Here is a 23861-nt window from a genome sequence, read left to right as displayed (position 1 = left end):
ATGTGCATACAGTTATGTTGTTTGTCTTTGTGTACAAAAGCTAAAGTTTGGGATATGTCCAAAGGATTAACCATATTGAGAATAAGGGTCCAAGCACTGTAAAGAACCTTGCTGGCTTTAGGACCGACAGGAATTCATTTAGTGGTCTGGGTTCATATTCCTCTTCTGTTCTTAGCATAGGCACATGATTCCCTTGGATTATTTAACATTTCCCATCCATCTTTTTTTTCATCCTTGTCTCTGCTTTGGAGCCTGGCTCCGCTGCCTTGAAGAGTTACTTTTTGCCCCCAACATCGCTGTGATGATGTTGCACAGAAACAAAATCTATATTTGTCTACATGTTTGCCAGGGCATGCTGTTGCTGAAAGATTATTTTTTCTCCTTGTTTCCCTTTCTGTATCAGCTACGCACATGACAGATCATGTGAATATTATAAAAAAATTTGAAAAATAAGCTTATTGCACATGTTATGACTGCATTCTGCTTGGCCTAATGATGTTTGATTTTCACAATCTTCATCACGTTCATGCCCATTTGTTATACACTGGAGACGATTTAAGCCATTTTTATTTCAGCTTGTCCTACATGCAATCTATCCCTCCAGAAATATGGTTACATTATTCATTGTGTGGTATGTGATTTGACCATAGTGTTTCTGAGCACTCTGTTAAATGAAAATATTTCATGTGTGAATTAATCATTAGAAGGGCTCATTTTCCATTCTTCTAGTATTATAATGATCACTTGCTACCACTGGCTTGGATAAATCTTTCATTGTCTTTATCTTAAAATGAGTTGGCAGGATCCTCCAAGGAGACACAGGCTGCAATGTGTTTCACCGCACTGTCAAAGTTAACATGTGGCTGAGCTAAATGCCATAATTTAATTGATGCCAAGTGCAATAACATCACCCACTGATCTTTTAATAATATGGAGATACGATTCCTGTCCTTTCACTTCATTATGATACTGCCTTGTCAATATGCAAATGTGAATTAAACACACATACACACAGGCACACAAAGTCTAGACTCAAGAAAATATTTTAGTGGGCTTGCAGACTTTGTAATGCTATTTTAGATTGTAATGAGATGGCCTTTAACCTCTGGATTCAAGCAAAAACCTCTCCAGAATAAATTAGAAGCCACTCGGCTCTGCATAACTCTTGATGTGTGCTGGTCGATTTTTTTGTTTAATCCTCTGAGTTACGTGCTCTCACTCTCTCTCTCCCTGTAGGTTTCTCCATACTGCAGGCCATCATGGAGGCAGCAGTCGCTAACAACTGGCAGGTGACCGCTCGCTCTGTTAGCAGCACAACGGACGCAGCCGAGTTCAAGCGCATCATTGAGGAGATGGACAGGAGGCAGGAGAAGCGCTATGTGATTGACTGCGAGGTGGATAGGATCAACACTATATTAGAGCAGGTGAGCCTCTGAGCCTCAGTGTATAGGCATGCTCATTATATCACCGCCTACACTTACACTCTACCTCAAGTCCTTTTTTTTTCGCTTGCAGTAGTAGCAGACTAAAACAGCAGATATTAAAAGGACTTATTTTATTATATACCAAAGTTTATTTAGCAGTCTTCTTGAACACTAGTTGCATCTAAATACATGCTTTGAGTTATCTTTGGCTGAGAGGCAAGATCATTATGTGTAATAAAAATTGTGCACTTGTCAGGCTAGGTTAACAGAACATCTAGCATTATGGGAAATGTAGTCTCTGTAGTTTGTTTATAATACTTACAGTCGGGATATCTTTGTGTCTTTGTGCTGCCAATGTTTCAGTGTCGAATGACTGATGTGTAGCGTAAAAAGCGTTAACCTCCAGAACTCTGCAGGTCCTCTTAGCTCTTTTTTTTATCAGGTTTAAATTAATGTGTTCCTTTTTTACACATTTATTTTTCAGTTGCAGAGAAAAAGCTCCACTTTATCAGTGAAGTGATAAAATCAAGAAACATTTAATCCGTCTATAATTTATTATCTAAGACTTTCAGGTTTTTGCTAATACTGGTGTTTTTTAAGTATGCGTTTGACTCACCATAGCTAATTTTGGAACCAAACCTTCTTTCTTTTTTCTTTCTTTTTTCCTATACTCACTCAGTTTGGGATCACCTAAGGCCTATGAGACATAGCAGCAACCCTGCCTATTTGAAGAGCCCTATTTGGCATTGTTTGGTTGCAACGTCTGATGCTGTCTCGTTTGAAAATCTTTGTGTATTGAAGCTGCCCGAGAGCCCAAGGTAGCGAGAGGTCTGAGTGTGAGCAGCCATTTGAAGAGACCACTGATGATGCAGCCCTTTTAATCCTCTCCTAACAACCCAAAACCCCTCCGTTCCTCTATCACGTCCATTGCCTGAGGAGAAAATGAAAGGTCCACCAGTCCTTGTAGTAGGGGAAACACAATTACCATGAATAGATGAGTGGCTATTATGCCATGCATCTCCTCTGCTCGCTTGCTCCTCTCCAGCCTGCACCCCTGCCTGCTGCCGCCTGCTTATAAGGCAATCAGTTCCTGAATTGGATTCTGCTCGTTAACATTCATTTAGATATTGGCTTCTCTTTGCCTCACAATATCCCCTCAATGACTGTTAGTTTCACTTGTTTTTTATGAATCTAATTTGATCCCAGAGTCATAGTTTAAAACAGAATAGCTTTTAGTAATAATTTGCTGTGTCTAATTTAATTCTTGAACTGCAAATTTCCTCCCTTTACAATTCTGGGACTATATCGAAATACGTTTCCGTTCAAAGTGCTGGAATATGCTTCAGCTTTTAAGAAAAGCTTAGAACACTCATTGCACATCACGTGTGAGGCATATTAATGGTTGCGTTTTTAATTGCTTTCTCCCTGTAAACAATAATAAGGATGCGGGGCAGTAATCTGTTTGATGTTATTCTGTTCCTGTCTTTGTTCCCGTTAATGATTTTTTCTTTCTTTTTTATGTTGAGCTCTTTCCTCCTCAACACGCGACGATAATCATCATCATTCATTTTTCTGCCTTGGCTTTTTTTTTCTACAAAGAGGGGAAAAATGTAGCTTTTGCAGAAGCTAACCTTCAAAGCAGCAGCGTGCTCAGTTTTGCCCCTTGTTTCAGTGACAATCTCAGCGTGGGATTGTTTTTTGTTAGAGCTAATTGAAATAATCCAGCTAGCTCTGCCAATATAGATGAGTCATGAGGCATTCAGGGAAGCTGCTGGACTTCACTCTGCAGCTGCCTCCTATCGGGCCATTATACATTGAAACAGGAATGGACCGTCTCCCACGGGGGCAATCATGCCAAAAATGGCACCCACTGTCTGCTATGTGGTAAAACCCGCTGCTTCTACCTGCTGTAGTAGTTCTATTAACCAATGATTGTCGACAGATAGAGTTTAATCTGTGGCAGACTGGTGGCTGAGTTCAAACAGAACCGGTGTGCAGGCACTGGTGTCTGCGTGTCATAATGTTGCTCCAATCCATCAAGGTCAGTGCCTGTTGAGAGAGGATCATGACGCAGAGCAGATCCAGCTAGCTGATTGCTGGGGGAAATGGGAATCAGCTCGGTGGCTTAGTTTTATGATTTCAGTCTGAGTAATCCCACTGCTGAATGGATTTTTTTTTTCTTCCTTTAAGCAGACAATGATGTTCGTGGAGTGTCGTTATCGCAATGGGAAAGTGACGAGCTTGCACAATTGTTGCACAGAAAGAGAAACCTCTGTGCTGCTCTTCATTAACACCGCTGAAGAAAAGCAGCTGTGGGAAGCAGTTATAATGTGAAAGTCAAAGATCTCTGTGTGCACAGTTCCATTCAGGTATCAGCTTTGCAAATTGTATTACCACTAGCTGCACAGAAGCACAGTAAACACGCAGGTTAGCTGTTTACCTTTAAAAGAAAATAATTTGTAATTTAGAGGAGACTGTAGACCACTACTCTTTGTACGATGAATAACCATCTAGTAAAACGTTCTTATGTTATTCTTCTGAATAGCTAACTATATAAAAAGCCAAGGCAAGCGTGGGTTCTGTATATAGCATTTTTCAACAGCGAGGTCATCCTGAGTGCTTTTTACAAGATTTAAGAAGCCTTGCAATAAAACTGAACATATGCTGAGAAGGTAGAAGGCTTTCTCTTCTCTCTTGATCAAATTACTATGATTAAATTGTTATTTAAGTGGTCATGGTTCCCTTCTAGAATCATAATCAATTAGTTGGCTTGCTTTAGTTCACCTACCATGTTCTTAAATGGAGGTTTCTACAGACAAACACAAAACAGAATGTGCCTCTTCTGTGGTTGGCACCCACCCACCCACCTGAACGTTTCTTTTATTCCCTTCGTTTTTCATTTGACATGATGTAAAAGCTTCATAAGAGAAGTATTTGCATACTGCTGCATCAGGCCAAGTTTTGTTTACTCGTACGAGAGCTGACTGAGCGTCCCTACAAATTTGTTTTGAGATGCTGAGGAGAATGCTACGCCCGGGCCATTATCATTTTATGCTGTAACAACCACTCAGGATTTATCGTCTATAGGACTTCTCCATCAATACTGCACTGCAGATAAATTAACCCTATGGCAAATCTTTCCTTATGACTAGAATATCAGACCCTCTGCCAGCTCTGCTCTCCTAAACATATCCAATCAATGTGTTTCATTGAACCATCTAGGTTTATGATAGCATACATGAACCAAAATATTTATACCGTTAAAGGAGCCCTGTAAACAAACAGCGATCATCTCTGTATTGCTACCACTGGTGGCTTTTAAAAGTGAGTGTATGTATTGCAGCCTCTGAGTGTATGCTTGTTTACTTGACTGTATGTGTTGTCATGCCTAATCTGATTCATCAGTGAGATTGCTCGTACATGTATCAGTTTCTGTGCTCCTTGCTGGCTGCCTCTTCTCCTGGGATTTCTGCACTGGAGTCTGTTTAGAGGCAACAACTTGCTCATCACTAGTGTAAAGAGAGACAGGCGGGCAAGCAGACAGGAAAGAAAAAAACAAAATAATAAAATTTAAAAAAAACACAACACACACACACACACAGACAATGGCATCTTGGACAGGCCCAGGGCAAGCAAGCTGTTCAAAGACAGGCTGGCAGTGAGCACCCTGCCAGCCACAAAGCTGCATTTTCATACAGGAAAAAAAAACAATAAAAAGCAAAAAGGATTCACTGAAAGAGCAAGAAAAAAAGTAGGTGCATTTGGGGATTTGTTAGAACAACATTTTGCTGCCTGTAGAGGAATTAAGGGTGGCCACATTGCCTCCCCATGGAGAACTGGAGATTGTCCATCCGTTTCTCCCCTCTCCAATAGAGAGTTCTGAGAAAACCAGCAGTTCGATGTATTATAGAATCTCAAGTCTTTGCATGATATCGAATTTAAGAAAAGGGTAGGACGTTTTACCATGGGAGATAAGAAGTAGTGGGAGAGGGAGAGAATGGATGACAGATCGCCAGCAGCATATAAAAGAAGGCTGTCAGCAATAAACAGAAGAGTCTCAATCAATGTTGCAGATGACTCAGTGAAAACCCAGGGATGACATATTGTGACATGCTGGCAAACATGGATGTGAGTGAAGGTATTAAAGAATGGGAGGAAAAACCAAATCTGAATAAATGCACTCTGGCAATCTCCGAGTTACAAGTAAAACACCACGTTAATCCCTCTCTTGCAGTCATCGCCCTTTGATTACACATCGTTGAGAAAACTGCTAAGAAAGCAAGCTAATCTCTCCACTGATATAAAAGACACTTCTGATCTCAACATCAGCTCGTTGCCCCCATGTTGCTTGATGTAAAGCTAGGTGCTGCTTTCAAATCCCTTACACCAACCTTAGGTGTTGAGGGCCATTTATTAACTGTGATTATAGAATTAAATGGGATTAAAGTGTTATCATTAAAAAGAATGTGACCTGCTGACTCAACCAATGAATGAGAGGCTGAGACCCGGGCGCTGTGACTGTGAGATTTGAACATGTTGCTATAACTGTGTGAGAATACAGTGTATAATATTGCAATATATAAACCAGAGGAGCCCCTTTCACCTTATCAGTCATGTGAAATTGCCTCGTTCATTTTCAATAAAAACTGAGTAAGCCATCTTTCTCCTTTAAAGTTTTGGCACACAAGCATGCGGCTGTCTCTGCTACGTTTCCAATGATTTCTTCCTCCCAAGGTATCAACTCTAAGTAGTTCTTGTATCTCAGCGCAATGATAGACATAATCATTTGAATATGAGTCAGGTGTTTCTAAAACGTTCCGCATTTGGGGGAAGGCCAACACTTCAGGGGCATATATCACGGCCGCCAAGAAAAGCGTCTCAGCCACAGCCGCTATTTGCTGTTAATTAGAGAGTGCTCCACTAAAAGCACTTCTATAAGCGCCTTGAAGTAAAAAATGGGAGTTCGAAAAAGGCGAAAGTCCTTTTACATCAAAGCATATAAAACTAAAATTCAGCCTTCTGCCCCATCCTAATTGAAGTGGGACACTTAGGAATCTCTACAGTCGCAAGATTATACAATGAAGTCCAGAAATGTAGTGCCACACTTTTCACAATGTTGGCCATGTACACCACCACAATAGATTTGAAATTAAGCAATTAAGATGCTATTGAAGCTCAGACTTTCAGCTTTAGTTGATTGGGCTCAATAGGAATTACAGGGATTTTCATACACAGTTCTAAACTATAGTCAAACTATGCCAAGAAAGTTTGTTAAAATTTGCATTGGAAACAGTTGTATGTTCAATTAGCCAAAGACGGTTTGCTACTTTGTATTGTTGTGATATTTAAAAAACACTAATGATTGATATTTCTGTGCACTAGAATTTCAAACCAGTACCCAGGAAAATAATGTTTGCTGCCTAGCTCCCATGTTAACATTTTGTGAATTAGCCAAAGTTGCTAGCTGCTCCTATATTGATAACTTATAAAATGCAGGTTAATGCATAAGAGGACACTTGGCCCAGTCATGAAGAACTTTAATAATACTGTTTGCTTAACGAAAATTTTAACATATGTAAACGATGCCTTCTCTGTGCGGTTAATGAATGGTGAAACAAAAAATGTCATATAGGCTTTTACAAGTCAACAAGGGCAAATAATTAACTTAAAAACCTCTGGAATTAAATAATGGTACAAAAGTAAGGCCTCATCTGTATAAGAAAAATTACCAGTACCGGGACGGTACGAGGGAAATTTCTTTTGCAGTTCGTCTGAAAAGCTGCATTTGCGCTTTGGCATCTTTCAAACATCACCAGGCGCTCCTGTGCGCTGTCTGTCCCGTCTGTGAGCGCTGAACAACAACTCACAAAGTAGCAGCTCGGGGATGACGTCACACATATGGGTTCTCTATAGCCCTATAGGAAAACCCGGACTTGGTCACCCTATGATAACAGTTAAGTAATTTAATTTTAATTTGAAGAACTTTACTGACTACTTTTATACTTTTATAACTTATAAAATGTTAATGTGGTTTATTGCTAATAGTTAAACATCTAACGTTTGGCTGGCCAGGTTAACATACAGGAAGTGCAGAATTATTAGGCAAATGAGTATTTTGTCCACATCATCCGCTTCATGCATGTTGTCTTACTCCAAGCTGTATAGGCTCAAAAGCCTACTACCAATTAAGCATATTAGGTGATGTGCATCTCTGTAATGAGAAGGGGTGTGGTCTAATGACATCAACACCCTATATCAGGTGTGCATAATTATTAGGCAACGTCCTTTCCTTTGGCAAAATGGGTCAAAAGAAGGACTTGACAGGCTCAGAAAAGTCAAAAATAGTGAGATATCTTGCAGAGGGATGCAGCAGTCTCAAAATTGCAAAGCTTCTGAAGCGTGATCATCGAACAATCAAGCGTTTCATTCAAAATAGTCAACAGGGTCACAAGAAGCGTGTGAAAAAACCAAGGCGCAAAATAACTGCCCATGAACTGAGAAAAGTCAAGCGTGCAGCTGCCAAGATGCCACTTGCCACCAGTTTGGCCATATTTCAGAGCTGCAACATCACTGGAGTGCCCAAGAGCATAAGGTGTGCAATACTCAGAGACATGGCCAAGGTAAGAAAGGCTGAAAGACGACCACCACTGAACAAGACTCACAAGCTGAAACGTCAAGACTGGGCCAAGAAATATCTCAAGACTGATTTTTCTAAGGTTTTATGGACTGATGAAATGAGAGTGAGTCTTGATGGGCCAGATGGATGGGCCCGTGGCTGGATTGGTAAAGGGCAGAGAGCTCCAGTCCGACTCAGACGCCAGCAAGGTGGAGGTGGAGTACTGGTTTGGGCTGGTATCATCAAAGATGAGCTTGTGGGGCCTTTTCGGGTTGAGGATGGAGTCAAGCTCAACTCCCAGTCCTACTGCCAGTTTCTGGAAGACCCCTTCTTCAAGCAGTGGTACAGGAAGAAGTCTGCATCCTTCAAGAAAAACACGATTTTCATGCAGGACAATGCTCCATCACACGCGTCCACGTACTCCACAGCGCGGCTGGCAAGAAAGGGTATAAAAGAAGAAAAACTAATGACATGGCCACCTTGTTCATCTGATCTGAACCCCATTGAGAACCTGTGGTCCATCATCAAATGTGAGATTTACAAGGAGGGAAAACAGTACACCTCTCTGAACAGTGTCTGGGAGGCTGTGGTTGCTGCTGCACGCAATGTTGATGGTGAACAGATCAAAACACTGACAGAATCCATGGATGGCAGGCTTTTGAGTGTCCTTGCAAAGAAAGGTGGCTATATTGGTCGCTGATTTGTTTTTGTTTGGTTTTTGAATGTCAGAAATGTATATTTGTGAATGTGGAGATGTTATATTGGTTTCACTGGTAAAAATAAATAATTGAAATGGGTATATATTTGTTTTTTGTTAAGTTGTCTAATAATTATGCACAGTAATAGTCACCTGCACACACAGATATCCCCCTAAAATAGCTAAAACTAAAAACAAACTAAAAACTACTTCCAAAAACATTCAGCTTTGATATTAATGAGTTTTTTGGGTTCATTGAGAACATGGTTGTTGTTCAATAATAAAATTATTCCTCAAAAATACAACTTGCCTAATAATTCTGCACTCCCTGTATATGATAAGTTAAAAAAATTGAATGTTATTTAGAAGAGCTTTACTGACCTTATGAAACTCTTCATGAAGCCCAGGGTGTCCCTCTTGATTCACCAAGCTGCTGTGCTACTGTTCTTGCAATTAGCTGCCATCAATACTTTTGCTAATGGGTATTTAATGTAATAATAGATTTCAGTACCAATTAGTGTCCAAGAATCCATTCTTTTGAGAACTCTGCTCAGTACCAGTGTTAGGGTCGTTAATCAACAAATATAATTATTACACCCACAGTTTTCTTAAAAGTAACACTGATTACATTACTTTCTTATTACTCCATAAAATGTCGTAAAGGGCGCTGTCTCATAATTACCAGTTAACAGTATAATCTTTAGTCCTACACACCAACACAAATCCCTGACCTAATGAGACCGCACATGGGGTCCTTCTTTTAGTATTTATGTTTGAACAGAGCCAACAAATGAAAACCAGTCGAAAAGAGACTTCAAAGCGATCGCCACAGTAATTCTACTTTAGAAACATGAACAGGTAAAAATGGAGGCTACAAACCTGACTGCTCATCACTGCCTGTGTTACCTGTTGAAGATCAGACTTTGACTGCTGGGCTGGAGTCGGCAAAAACTCAACTTTAACATCACTCTGGGTTCTTGGCTAGCTTTGCGTTAGCATGCTGTCCGTGCAGATGCTTGCAAAGAGCCAAACTAAGGTTAGCAGTATGAAGCTTGAAAAAAACAAACAAATATTGTTTCTTTTTTTTTAAAATTTTGCTTTAAGAAATGTCTTGAGCGTCCATTCTGGTGACAACAGACTAACAAAAAACCAAGCAACAAAGATCTGACATTAGCGTAGAGTAAAACACCTTTAGGCATATCACATCAGCATCTTGAGCACCATGAGCTGCAGCCTTTCAGTCTATGAATTTTAAATGTTAGCTAATGTCAACTCAGCAGCCAAAGGGGAGACTGAAAACACACATCTTAGCTTTCACTGTATGAGACTTACTAGGACTGACATTTAGTATTATAAGTCATAGCACAGCGATGGAGCCATTATCACTCAAAGTGAGTTGCAGTGAAAGTATTAATATTCATAGACTGTTGTTTCTTTAAACATACCTGTTTCTGACCTTGGCTTTAGAGTAAAAATATAGATTACTTCAAAATATATGTAAGCACAAATCACACATGACACAACTCACAAATAACACCAATGATTTCATATCATTGGTGTTAAATGTCCTTTTGATGGAGCATTGACCCTTGCAAGAAAGCTGTGCCGACTGAACCTCTTCCTGGACATTCCTTACTAAAACACTGATCTGTAACAATTACAGCAAATAGATTAGTAGACTGATGGAAAATTATCTTCCGTTCTAATAGTGATTGATTGTTAAATCAAACAAAATTGTTTGTCTTTGTATTCTTTCTAGTGGAATATCTTTGAGGTAAAACGAGTTGAACAAAACAAGATATTCAATTACTTTTTTTTCACTAATCTTAAAAATTAAAATTTAAAGAATAATCAGCCAACTGTTAAACTGTGAAGACTCAGTAAAGATTAATTTTATGAAGCCCTATGAGTTTAATGGTGCTTTGGATTCTGGGTTTCCATAGTTCAGAGAGAGGCTAAAAACTATTGCATCATTATTTGCTTGTCTTTCATATGCCTCGCAGTGAATGGTATGATATTTACAAACTCTGGGGAGCCTATCATTTTCCTCCTGCCTCTTCGTGTGTTGTGTGGCAAACTCTGCACTGGAAAGGTCAAATTTGGAGGAAGATGTTTATTAGAAACGTGTAGGTGTAGTTTTGCATTTAGGGCTCTCTGTCTGGGAGGTCTGAAGCAGGCAGAGACTGGATGAGGGTAAAGTCAAGGTCACCCTAGTTGTCAGGCTTTAAAGAAAACTGCAGTCTGCAAAATGCAGGCTTTCTTTCAGCTGCAGAACAAATGGCTGTGGGACCAGCTAGTGGATCGATGTGGAAGGGGTAAAGTGTACTAAAAAGAGGAATTACTGAAGGGGGAGACACACCAAGCACACTTCTCTTCAGTGTCACTGGGACATGGAATAATTGGCTAGTGGGCTTGTATGGACAGTACATCCTCTAAAGATAATAATCAAAAACCCAAAGAATATTATAAACCCCACAGTTTTAAAATATTTCAAGGTGTCTATTAAAGATAAAATTAATAAAACCGTTCATAAAATGATAGCAGTTTAACCATAGCAGCTAAAAATAATGGTAAACAACAGTTGAAAATATTTTGAGGAGCCAAATGTGACAATAAATATCACCATATTATTTTCAGCACAGATCTACATAAAAAGTGTAGGCAGGTGAAAGAGCTAGCCCTGATTAAAGTTGAGCAGCAAATCATCTACCAACACCTCTAAAACTCACTAATTAATACACTGTAACCTATTTGTTAAAACTATCTGCAGAATTTGGTAGGTGGATTTAGTTAAATTAATTCTTTTTTACATGTATATATTTAAATCAATTGTTAACTCTTTCACCTGCCTACACTTTTTATGTAAATCTGTGCTGAAAACAATAAAGTGATATTTAGTGAAAAATCTACATTTAATTTTTTTTTGTTTCAAAAAATATGTACACTAATAAGTTCACCAATATATATAGAGGATCTCTGGAGATAAACAGTGAGTTTCTACAGCCATACGTAAACACAGTGGAGGTACTGTCATGGTTTGGGGGTTTATTTCAGCCAATGATGTTAGAGATCTTGTTAAATTGATAAAAAGCATTTAACCTGAAAAGGATTTTGGAATACCATCTGGAAAGCATCTAATTTTCTTCATCTAGATCCGCCCCTGCACAGTTACCAGCTGTCAGCTACCTAAAAAAGGATCCTGGAGTTATTTGTCTCTCAGAAACAGTTCATAACTTCCCTTCAACTCATTCATGTGACCTAAAATGTAAACCTGTTTCTTCATTACCTGTTCAGCTCTAATGATTCAGTAAAAACTTCTCCTGGTTTCACCTTCATGTTTCCTTCTCACCACATATCCAAACTATCATGACCAGCAGCTATTACGGCTGTGGCTCCAGAAAACATAAGCGGATACTAGAAGTAATATTAAAAAAATTCTAGCAACAGCTTATCAAGCTTAAACGTGCTGCTGTTGTTTATCTGCCGTTTTCCTCTTTCTAGCGCAAACTGGGTGACTAACAAATGAGAGAGACTAGCGACAGAAAAGCCGATCACCTGATAATCGATCAGTTTCATGATTGAAGTAGCAACAGGAGAGGGAGGGGGGAGAATGAGGGAAGAAGTTTTAGCTGTTCAGCATGAAGACACCGAATAACTCCAGCTTTGTGTCTTTTTTCATTCTAGCTGAAGTATAAAACAAATCGCTTCCTTTCCCCCTCAATACAAAACTCCGACAGCCAGTCCAGCTGTGGCTCCATACATCGGTTGTTAAGCTCAACATGGAAATACTATGCAAACATAAAGAGATGAACTTACACACTTGCTTTACTTCTCTGTGTTAGTTTTCTCTGAGATTAAATGCAGCGGTTTGGAAGCACGTAGCGAGGCTTTAAATGCTAAACCAGACCGCTGACAGGTCTTGCACTCAACAGCTCTATCAAGTGAAGCAACTTCTTTTCTGAGTTAATTTCAGTTCTGACAAACATCACTCTCAGTGCCTTTTGATCTCACATTTTTGGCAACCACTGAGTTATTCTCCTCCACAGTTTACAACCATTATTTTTTTCTGCACAAAAGACGTTGTGCAACGCCAATCCTACTTATTTCCTACTGCACCCCTGACTGTGCAGGTGCGTTCAGAAGCCCCCTCCCCCGCCCGACTATTCCTTAATGCCAATGTTGTGGCGGGAGGGACGATTTCTCCACTTAAAACTGCAGGCGACTGTACAGTGAACTTTACAGCTAACAGCTACAGAGAAATTGCCTCGTTCCATAATTTGTTAGTACAAAGTGTGCCACAAGAACTAAGCTAAAAACATATGACATTTTAACGCATCAATACAATTACTCTTTTAATAGAGCAGTAGCTAACAGAGCACATAGCTAGCTTAAGTTAAATTCATGACAAAGTTCAGAGGTGTACAACTACTTAGACTTCTTTCTCCATGTGCACACGTCTTAAAGAGTCAACATGCTTTGACTGAGGTAAAAAAATAAAACAAAAACGACCGTAAAAGGTTTACTTACCGAAGCTAGACCACCTTTATATGAAGTTGTGCGATTAACTTGAGCCCGCTTGCAGCACACAAAGAGTCCGCTTCTTCAGTCCGCGCGCAAAATGGTGGCCTGTCCTAACGCATGCGCAAAATGGCCCAGCAGGAGGCTATGAAAAACATACTTAAGCATTTTGAGCTACATTTAATTAACTAAAATTAATTGGATTAAAACGCAGGGAATGTATTCTGGAGTTACTCGAATTATATATGTAGACAGGAATTACTCATTTGAATTGAAAAGATATACCAAAATATAATATGCTATATTTAAAAGGAGACAATATCACTTTTTTCAGTGTTGGCGGCTCGTGGGTGCCCGCAGGCCCATAGGGTGGGGTGGGGTTCCCAGGTGAGGGAGCAACTGTAGTTGTAATTGAATAGATGGCTGTTATTGTGGCTCAGCGTGCAGATCAGCCCCAAGACTTTGGACTGATATCCACACTCCAAAGTATAAAAAGCCTTCTCTTCAAGTAACGGTGTCATTATTGAGAACCCATAACAACATAAAGAAACAAGACAGAGGGTTGTGGGTCACGTAGGTCTCAGTGGGTAGACCCCATCATGTGCCTCTGCTGGCTGGTGACCTGCTCCTTGTTTTTAATGTCACTGTAGTCATCAAGGGAGGTGTTCACCCTCTCCACCACTCTCCACTGGATGCTGCTAACCCCCAGAGCGTGTGGTTGGATAAGCTGACATGGTCATTAACCCACTCCCTTGGTGATTTGGGGTGGCTTGGATCTCTTCCATGTCGGGGAAGCAGGGGGCGGTCTCTGCCAGGTACTGAGCGGTTCTGGGAGGCCTGAGAGTGTGGCCTTACATCTTCAGTACTCTTGGGGGCTGCAAATGGCCTGATTGAGGCTTCCCACCCTCATTTTCAAGTATATTTTGTAACAAAGACACACTCTCGCTTTCTTTCTCTCTCTGTCACACACACACACACACACCAAAAGAAGATTGCTGATGTATGTACCTGTGCATTTTCACACACAGTGGCAGTTGGCGAAACATTGTGCATTTCTATTTGTACTCTAACCCCCTATTACGTCCCCCCCCCACCACCTCCCTTTTATTTTTCCTCCAGCCTTTCCTGCCTTCGACATTGTTATACTGTATACCACATATAATGTAATAACTGAAATAACATGAATAGAAATAAAGAAATAATCAGATAAACCCTAAACAAGAAGAGCCTATAGAGAATTTATAGAGCTGATTTTGGAAAAGCAAAATGTGTTCAGCAAAGCAGTGTTATCATAATTCTGTTTGTAAAAGCTCCCAGATAGCACAGGATTTAAAAAAAAAGAAGACGAAGAGTAAAGGTGGTCATAATAAAATTAACTTTCAGAACATCCTCTTTCACTGAGCTGAAGTATTGTGTGTATAAATTCTGCAATATCAAAAGGACTTTTAAAAAGAACGTTTAATTTAACAACGAAATCTGTCCATGTCACCTGGAGCAGCTGAGGGTGTTGCTGTCTGCCTAATTAAAGAGGTTGAGGGGAAAGGTTTGTGTACTCTGGCTGGAGGTTCTGTGTGTCTCTGTCATCAATGTCTCGCTGTGCTCCATCCCAAGGTTGCCTCTTGTAGCCGTTGCCAGACTGGCTGCGAGCTCTAGGTTGCAGGCAGGTGGTGAGGTCTTTCTTTGCCCAGTTCCTGAGCAGGTGTGATGAGGCTTATGGCCAGAGTCAAGGTTAGCACACAGTGAAGGAAAGTGGAGCCACTTGGTTTGTCCAGCGAAAATGCAGCAGTGCAAAGAGTCCAAATTGGCTCGTGAAGAATTATCCTGATCTGTCTCGCTGTGATTTCACTGCAGTAAAAGTGTTGCAGAGAGCTATTTTCATGAAGCTTTGTGTCACTTAATCATTAGAAGGAGATTGATGGATTCTAACAGTCGTCTCTGGCTATTTCTGCATCATAATCAGCTCACTTCCCCTTTGTTTCTATTTCACTTTTCTTTGGTTTGTTCTTGTCTGTCTGACATTCAGCAGTGGTGGAAGTTTAAAGCCTTAATGATGGGGAGGCTGTCAGACCCACCCAAGCAGCTTGATGGCATGAGTGAAAGGCTTTGTGAGTTTGTGAAAAACACTAAAGATGTCTCTTCCCTTCGTGGGCAACCTTCAAATGTCCACAAGGAGACGAGTGGTCTGTTTGATTTTTGAGTATGCTCAGTCCAAGCGAGGGAGGTTGTTCAATCATTTCCTACTGCTACCGCTACATAGGTCATGCACATAGGTTAGTTAAAATGATGCTATAATTATACTTAAAGCAGGAGAAACTGTTTCCCTTTTTTTTTTTTCCCCAAAGACATTTTTTTGTGCCAAAATGCGTAGATGCAAGAGTGCTTTGCATCACTCTCTCCTGCTCTGTGGGAATGTCATAAACGACCCACTGTAACAAATATCCAACGTCCCCAGCCGAACACGCATGCACAAACAGATGATAAACTGACAGTTTGCTTTTGCAACGGAGCCAGAACATGTGCAAACATGCTGATTTTGCTGTAAACTTGTGTTGCTCTGTTTGTAGAGCGCAGATGAAAACGGAGACATGGTTGACAGGTTTTCTGCATGGCAGCCACTCAGAAGTCCATCCGCATAAGACTGCAAACTCATAAATAACAGACCTCACGAGGTCCGACTGAAAAAACCTGTCCAGCATGTAATGCACAGACAAGCCAGAGCTGTTTAGAGTTTCAGTATTGGATTTATCTGCAGGGCCAGAGCAAAAAAGAAAAAAAAGATGAAGAAAATCTAGAATAAAAGACAGCATATGCTTAGTACCACAGTGATGGAATGGCTTAGAACACCACTTACTATTTTCAGACAAACTGTGTGGGTTGAAACATGCTGTTATGCTTCAAAGGTGTGATATTTTCAAAGCAGGGAGAGATCTACATCTTACTCTCTCGCTACAAATTCTTTTGAAACATCTTTCTACCTTCTGTCCAGCAGCTACCGAGGACTCACGTCCCAGCGCCGTGAATGACTTAAAAGCGATCAAGGATGTTCCACGTTGCTGCTGTTTCTCTCTCATTATCAATTCCTCTTTAATGAACCCCCCCCCCCCAACAGTGCCCCTTCCGTGTTATTCCTTAGAAGATCTGCTTTGTTTAAACGTCTGTGGCGGCATCCTGCGTGCTCACGGGATGCCGCCGCATTTACTGTAGTCACTTACATTAGCCCTGGCTCTTAACTCTCATCTCATGGGTGGTTTACTGTATCGATGTTTTTCTCCCATAGGTTGTAACCCTGGGGAAGAACAGCCGTGGTTACCACTACATTCTGGCCAATCTTGTGAGTAATAACTATGCTGCTCCCCTGGGGTGGGGGGTGTGGGGAGGGGGACACCAGCTTTTTTTCTGCATGGAGTCTAAGTCTCAGCCTTGGGCGCAAATGTGCATGGACAATAAGTGGATTAAAGGCTTTTATATAGGACTGTATATAGTTGTTTCTCTCTCTACATATATATATATATATATACATATATAAGGCTTTCAATGTTTGTGCCTCATGCTTTATAAATCACAGTCCAGCAGTCACACTACATTGCAATTTTGCTTCAGTATACAGTCATATTTGAATATCAGTGAGCATCCTTAGCAATAAATAAACAGGATTTAACCTTTTTAACGATCCTTGGAGGGCAGCCATATTTTTTCCCTTCACTCTCGGGAATGTAATGTTCATTTAGCCTTGGTATTAGCATGAGCGTTTTTAAGTGAAAGGCCGGCCCCGCTCTCACTCGCTGATCTCCTGCTGCCATTTCAAGATGTGATTATGCAGCAGTCAGACTCGTGTCCTTGCACAACATGACACAATTCTGCACTTAAAAAACAGTGATTTGACCATAAAAAGAAATAACTGTCATAGCTCCAGGGTCAAGAAGGAAATTTAAAGGCAGCTGGTGCAGCGTACGTTTTTAAAATGCATTAAAAAGTGTTAGGGGGGCTTTTTTTGTTGTTGTTTTTTAACATGGTAAGGCTTTCTGAATGAAACTAGGCCAGTTGGTTCAAGTAAAAAATTTAGACTCTACATGGTATGACACAAACTCTAAAGTATCTTCTGGCTGCTTGTGTATGTGAAAATGAATTCAGGTTCCACCGCAAAGTGTGAAGAGAAACATTTGCTTCAGTGTAATTGCAAACACATGCTGCTCTCTCCGACAGCACAGGATCCTTAATAAAATGCACCTTGCGCGCTGCCAGAATGGCTGCTAATATTTTGTGGAGCTTTGCCCCGGGTTATATTAAAAAACCTCAAAGAAAAACAAGTTACATGAGTCTCATCCTCCCCCGTTTCTCTTTTGTCTCGTCTCAGGGATTTTCTAATGTGAGCCTGGACAAAGTCTTCGCCGGTGGAGCCAACATTTCAGGGTTTCAGATAGTCAACCCTGAGAACCCGATTGTGCAGCAGTTTATTCAGCGCTGGGAGCGGCTAGATGAAAGAGAATTCCCAGAGGCCCGAAACGCCCCTCTGAAGGTGCTATGCTTGCAAGGCCTTTCATTGTGCATGCGGAGTGCAACGATCATCCTTTCTAAAGTGCTGTCTATTGGTTCTTCTCCTCTCATCCTCTGTTTGCCTTTGTCATTCTCTTGTCTTTCCCACCCTTTGCTTCCTCTGTCTTAGCGTTGCATCCCTCAGAGCAATCGATATATTGATAGGCAGCGCAAGCCAAGGTTATATTGCTGCTTCAATTTACATCTAATTAAACAATGATCAAGAAAGAAATGGATTTTGAATGGCATTTAATTAGATTTTGTCACGGTGCGCTGGTCAACAAACAAGTGGCTCTAGCCTCCGTGGTGAAAAGGTCAGGCGAAGTTGGAAGGGAAGTGCGTGGGAGATAAAATCATGCATTAATTCTCTATTTAATTCTCCCCGCTAAAAAGTTTTCAAAGAGGTCCTGACCCTTAGAGAAGTCCTGGCTTTTCTAATCCAATCTATCTAATATAGCTATTTTTAGCATGAGCAAGCTGTCAGAGGTTTCGCCAGCGCCGCCCAGACTGACCCGCCTGGCAAGTGCTGAAATGCAAGTCATGAGAGCAACATATAGGCTGAACAAATTACACCAGGATTTTCTCATTTTAACAGCTTTATTAAAAAAGCAGCAGTCTTTTTTTATTGATTTGTTTTTACCTCACACCAATTCAGCGTGTCTTTAGCTGTTTTGTTGTTTGACTTGCGTGTGTGTCTGTGTGCAGTACACTTCAGCTTTGACCCACGATGCAATCCTGGTGATAGCAGAGGCCTTCAGGTACCTGCGGCGCCAACGTGTGGATGTCTCTCGTCGAGGCAGCGCCGGAGACTGCCTAGCCAATCCCGCTGTACCTTGGAGCCAAGGCATAGACATCGAGAGAGCTCTCAAAACGGTAGGGTGGGGGCGGGGAAAATGGAAAGCGAGTGGCAAGCTAAAAACTAAAGAAAAGGCTGGAGGAAGCGAAGCACAAATAGCAAGTGAGAGAGTGATAAAGATGGAAAGTGACAGAGAGAAGGGAAGAGAGTGTAGAGCTATTCTCCTCCCTCTGCCTGCAGATATCTCTGCACAGAGCTCACTCAAAAATCCAGGCCCTCATTACCATAAAACTACATCTTTTATTAAAGCGTATCCAGTTCATCATTTGATTAACAGACAGCATGCACTTCAGTAGCTCCGTGGACTCCAAGTACCTTAATGCCAGCTACAGTATGCAACCTGGGTTATAACTACTGCACATTCCACTGTGTCTTTCTGTCTGCCCATTAGGTCCAAGTACAGGGGATGACTGGGAACATCCAGTTTGACAACTATGGCCGCAGGACCAATTACACCATAGATGTTTACGAAATGAAAACAGGTGGGCCGAGGAAGGTAAGAGAGGCCGGTGGCTGTCATCTATCAAATGTGACGTACAGACCTGATCAAAAAAACAAAAAACATTTCATCTCTCTCTTTAAAAATTCTAACAGCTGGCACACATCAAAATCATGGAATCTGGCCAAAGTGTAATTTATAAATGATTTATTTCTCGGCTCTAAAAGAACAAAACTCAGTGACTGTTGGTCACATGTTGCCTCGAGCCATTTAGAGACTAATGCATGATTGTGCAGAAGTGGAAAACATTTTCAAGCAAGCCTGTACTGCCATTTATTAAAGTACTGAGGGCCAGGTGGGACCAGCAGGGCTGAGAGGACAGCAGAGAGTAATGCTGATTGCCTTTCTCCACCTCTGTTAGGTAGCAGCACTGATGAGCTATGCCGAGTATTACAAGCCTCACAAATCAGTCGTAGCCTGCAATCTGATAGCTAAAGCTGTCCTATCAAAAGAATGATAGAGAACTATTTCGTTGCTGTAGGATAGCACAGATTTGATATTTGGTCCTCTTCTGACAGTAATTACCATTCAAATAACCAATTACTGTAAAGGAGGATCCAAGAATTCCTCTGGCTCCTCTTCAAAATGCTAATTCCCAGTGGTACATTCACATTATAACCAGCACCATATGATGACCTCTGGTTTTATTTCATAACCTCTCTGAGTTCCAAGAGACAGCTGTGAATTTCTCGTTAGCTGGATAAGTGTGGGCTCAGTGTGATGTGATGTGTGATTATGCCGCCTGCCTCCCAGGCCTCTAAAGCCCACACTTCAATTAGCATTGCAAAGCCCTCACAGCTATCCCTACACTGTCAAACAGAGGAGGAGAGAGCGGGGAGAGGGGCCGGGAGAAAGGAGGTCAGCGGGAGAGAGTGAGGGAGCGAGGGAAGACGAGACAAGTCGGGCAGGCTGGGCGGCACTTTGTCATGGACCTGGAGCCCCAGTCACCCCAGTGACAGTTTCGAGGATGAAGGTTCTTAGCTGTGACTGTCACGATTGATGCATGGGCTGATATCTGTCCCAGCTGCTAGGGGGTGAGATCAGGACAGTGCCACTGGAGCAACACTCCGTGACACAGGTCCCAGCAGCCGTGTCCCTCGAGCAAAGTGTCTCAAATATCACTCAAGGACTAGAGAGCCTGGAATAAGCATTTAATAACGTCCAGCACCGCCCCGCCCGCCACCCCAAATCACCCAGTCTGCCAAGTGCACTTAATACAGCCACAGCTGTAACGATCGGGAGCTCAATTCTGAGGCGTCTGCTGCTTTCTAGCGCCCCCACTTGGTGCTCAGTCTCTGCTGTACACCTGTTTGTCCCAAACATGAAAGATCTCATGCAAAAGAGAAAAAAAAGAAAAGGAAAAGAAAAAATGCAGACCAGATGTGAAGGAAAGAAAAATCCAAGCCAGCAACAGTTAGACTTTTGGCAATAACATATGCAACACGTTTCATCACGAGCCAGAGCAGCCATTATTTCAGACGGGCAAACAAACACTTGACATTGGTTTGACTTAAGCATCTGTAGAGCAGAATGCAGAGTAACTACAGCGGCAGGACAGAGTAAAACTGAGGAGCCACTGCAATATTATGCTAGATTATTAAATGTGTATGCGGTTCACAGGTTTGAATATCAATTATTTACCATAAAAAGGTGGAAGGGATTGAAGTTGCCATTTGCTCACGGATTGCAAAGGAGCAATTGGGTATCTGAATTTCGGGTGGATCGTAAAAGGCAAAAGTCCCTCTGTAATCACGTCCGTTATCTGCACGTTGAATGCAGAAATGTAAACGCAGCATTCTATGCCCAGAAAACTGTACCTGTTTATCTGGTCTGTTTTAGTACTCTGCTCATGTGGTTGAACATCAGGGCAGAGGCAGCAAGTCTCTGGGGAAAGCTCCGTTGTTTCAATGAGCTCTGCAGCGCTGCATTTCCCTGTAATATTTGTTCATTTCCCTTCTGTATGCTCACTTATATCTGGACCGTGGGCCGGAGTGCATCACTAACCGCTGTTTTCTCTTTGCAGATCGGATACTGGAATGAGTACTCGCGGTTTGTAAATATTATGGATCTGCAGGTCTCCAACGACTCCTCAGTGGAAAACCGAACGATTGTGGTCACTACTATTATGGTACACTTTCCACGCAATTTTAAATGTTTCACGTATTCTGCCACTCAAGGTCATGGTGTTGATTCCAATGAGTGATACATTCTGTCCTGGGCGGGTAGAACCACATCTTTCTTGTGTTGCTTTCCATCCACTCACTACACGTTGAAACAGTCGATCCGGCTTGGAGGAGTGTTTCAACTGTATCCGTGTGGGTGTCAAAGCATTTTGATTTTCCATACTTCAGTGGCCTGTCGTAGCAGTGACATCACAATAATGGTATAAATGATTATGGTTGACTCCATCAGTTACAAAAAAAAAAAGCATACAAATGCATACGTAAGTAGACCTGTCTGTCCTCATCAAGTAAATGTTCAATGACACTTGGGATAGACTGGCCGCAGAATGACTACAGAATGATACTGCAATGGTTTCCCAGGTGGGGCAAAGCAAAATAAACAGTATTGGATGGGGATGATGAGAAGGTGCTGTATTTCTTTTCCCTTGTTATCTCCCCTTCAATCTATTTTGTATTTCTCCTGCTATGTGTTCTGTGTTGAAGTATGCACAGCTTGTTAGCCTTTTAAACGGAGGATCATGTTCGAGGCACTTTCACAAAGGAACATATAATCACCAAATATATTTTCGATTTCTTTTCTTTAAACTGGATTTAGTAGGTAAATATTTCGGGCTTATTGGACGGCTCCCATATTTACTGACTGTTTAATGGCATTCTAATTACCTGTTCTCCGCAAACAAACGCTTCAAAATGACAAAGAAAAACGTTTGGAAAAGTGATAAGTGTCCATGGGATTTATGCAAAGCTAGATCTTCATCTGTATTCCGAGCCGTAAGCCGGCGTCACTCAATAGCGAGAGGAAACATTTAACATCTCCAGGTGAAAAATACAGTCAGGAGGCAAACACGTGTTAACAAGCAGAAAATACTCAATGGATCCAAGGTTAGGGGATACGTTCAGCACAGAACAAACAAACCATTGCTCTCCTACTTGCACTCTAATTGTGTGTGGCTGTAATGACAATGCCTGCTCTCCTGAGCAGTCCTATTGTTTGATAATGATGATGATGTGCTCAGTAAGAGAAAAGACGAGCTGCACCGGCATTTTGAAAAGGAGAGGAACACTAGCACGCTCCTGCTCTCCTGATCTAGTTATTTTATTTTACAGAGTACTCGTTTGCTCTTTTTTTTCCTAGATAGCAAACAACAGCTTTTTATAATCATTTTATTTTATATTATGTTTTTTTTTTGGTTTGGTTTTTTTGGAATGAAACAGCCTTTAACTGCGCATTGATGCAATGTGCTTGAATATGTCGAGATACTATGGGCACTCTCTGATCCCTCTCCTGTCACTGGCATTTACTTATGAAACCCATTCCCATCCCCACCCACCTCTGAGCTGACCCACACCTTGCCTACCAATGACTCCCAGCCCAGCTTACTCTGTGGAAGTGAAAAACTTTTCTTTTTTCTGAATTATTTCCCATTGAAACGATTATCCTCTTTTTCATTGACCCCCTTTATTACGGCCTTGGGCTCAAAAATGGGTTGGGTACATTGGCCTTGGTGTCTGCTGGCTGCCACCGCTTGATGAAAGCAGTGTGAACACTCGGTCACGCTGCTGTTATCAGTGCGTATTTGTGCATTCGCAGGGCATCATCTGTGTATGCACGACTGCATGGATGTGGTTATAGCAGCTTCTCATATTCTGTGTGTGTGCGGGAGTGCGTGCGTGCACGGAGTTATGTGAGAGCGTGCATGCATACATCTGTATAATGGAATCTGTGCGATGGCATGGGAGTGAATAAACCAGCGTGTGTTTGAATCAACAGGAAGCTCCTTATGTGATGTACAAGAAAAATTATATGCATCTGGAGGGGAATGACAGATATGAAGGCTACTGCGTCGATTTAGCATCTGAGATTGCCAAACATGTTGGAATTAAGTACAAACTGTCTATAGTAATGGATGGAAAGTACGGAGCCCGAGACCCTGAGACCAAGACGTGGAACGGGATGGTGGGTGAACTGGTCTATGGGGTGAGTACTGGGAGTCTCACTGATTACATGACAGTTTGCAAGGAACTTCAACATGAGAGGAGATCTCATTTTTCTATCTTAAGGTTATCACCAACCCATAGTGAACTCATCAGCTCTCGCCCAGTGCAAAAGCCTAATGCTGGCCCAGGAAGCTCAGCTGTGAGTGAATTTGTCAAATGCAGCCTGAAGCATTGGGGAGTTGGTGATCATCTTGAGATGGAGAAAATGAAATCATTTCTCAGTGCTGTTCATTGCAATTAATGCTCTTTGCTTTAGCCTGAAAATCCTAACTCTCTTGCAGGCGATACCGAGGTAGGTGGAAGGCAAAAGAAGGAGTCCATATGGCAAACACACTGTAATAACTTTGATGAATGAAAGAGTGTATGCCTTTGAAGTGATTGTGTAATTATGCTCAATGTTTCATGTGTATGATGAATACGCCGCATTGTAAATTCACAGCTGAGAAAATCTGCTTTAGAATCAACAGCTAAATTGTGGCTTGCGGTTTGGAACAACAAGATCCATATGTGGCGCGCTCCATAAACGTTGAACCTCTC

At 41.5% G+C, this 23861-nt stretch overlaps 1 protein-coding gene across 6 annotated transcripts in view; it reads left to right on the top strand.

Moving 5' to 3' along the window:
* The window catches only part of LOC101484089 (glutamate receptor 3), a 101175-nt gene that overhangs the window by 47817 nt on the left and 29497 nt on the right, over positions 1-23861 (top strand). For all 6 annotated transcript variants that reach the window (XR_013101438.1, XR_013101436.1, XM_076891933.1 and 3 more), the window contains exons 4-10: positions 1237-1424; positions 16533-16586; positions 17610-17771; positions 18494-18661; positions 19036-19140; positions 21167-21271; positions 23098-23304. Coding sequence is in view for 4 of the 6 variants with exons in the window: in XM_076891933.1 (XP_076748048.1) it covers positions 1237-1424; positions 16533-16586; positions 17610-17771; positions 18494-18661; positions 19036-19140; positions 21167-21271; positions 23098-23304 (989 nt within the window). In the remaining 2 variants the exon portion in view is untranslated. The remainder of the gene's footprint in view (positions 1-1236; positions 1425-16532; positions 16587-17609; positions 17772-18493; positions 18662-19035; positions 19141-21166; positions 21272-23097; positions 23305-23861) is intronic.

This window comes from Maylandia zebra, linkage group LG2 (assembly GCF_041146795.1).
Source record: "Maylandia zebra isolate NMK-2024a linkage group LG2, Mzebra_GT3a, whole genome shotgun sequence".
In the NCBI taxonomy this organism is placed as follows: domain Eukaryota; kingdom Metazoa; phylum Chordata; class Actinopteri; order Cichliformes; family Cichlidae; genus Maylandia; species Maylandia zebra.
The sequence above is the reverse complement of the archived record's forward strand: the minus strand, read 5'-3'. Positions and strand labels throughout refer to the sequence as shown.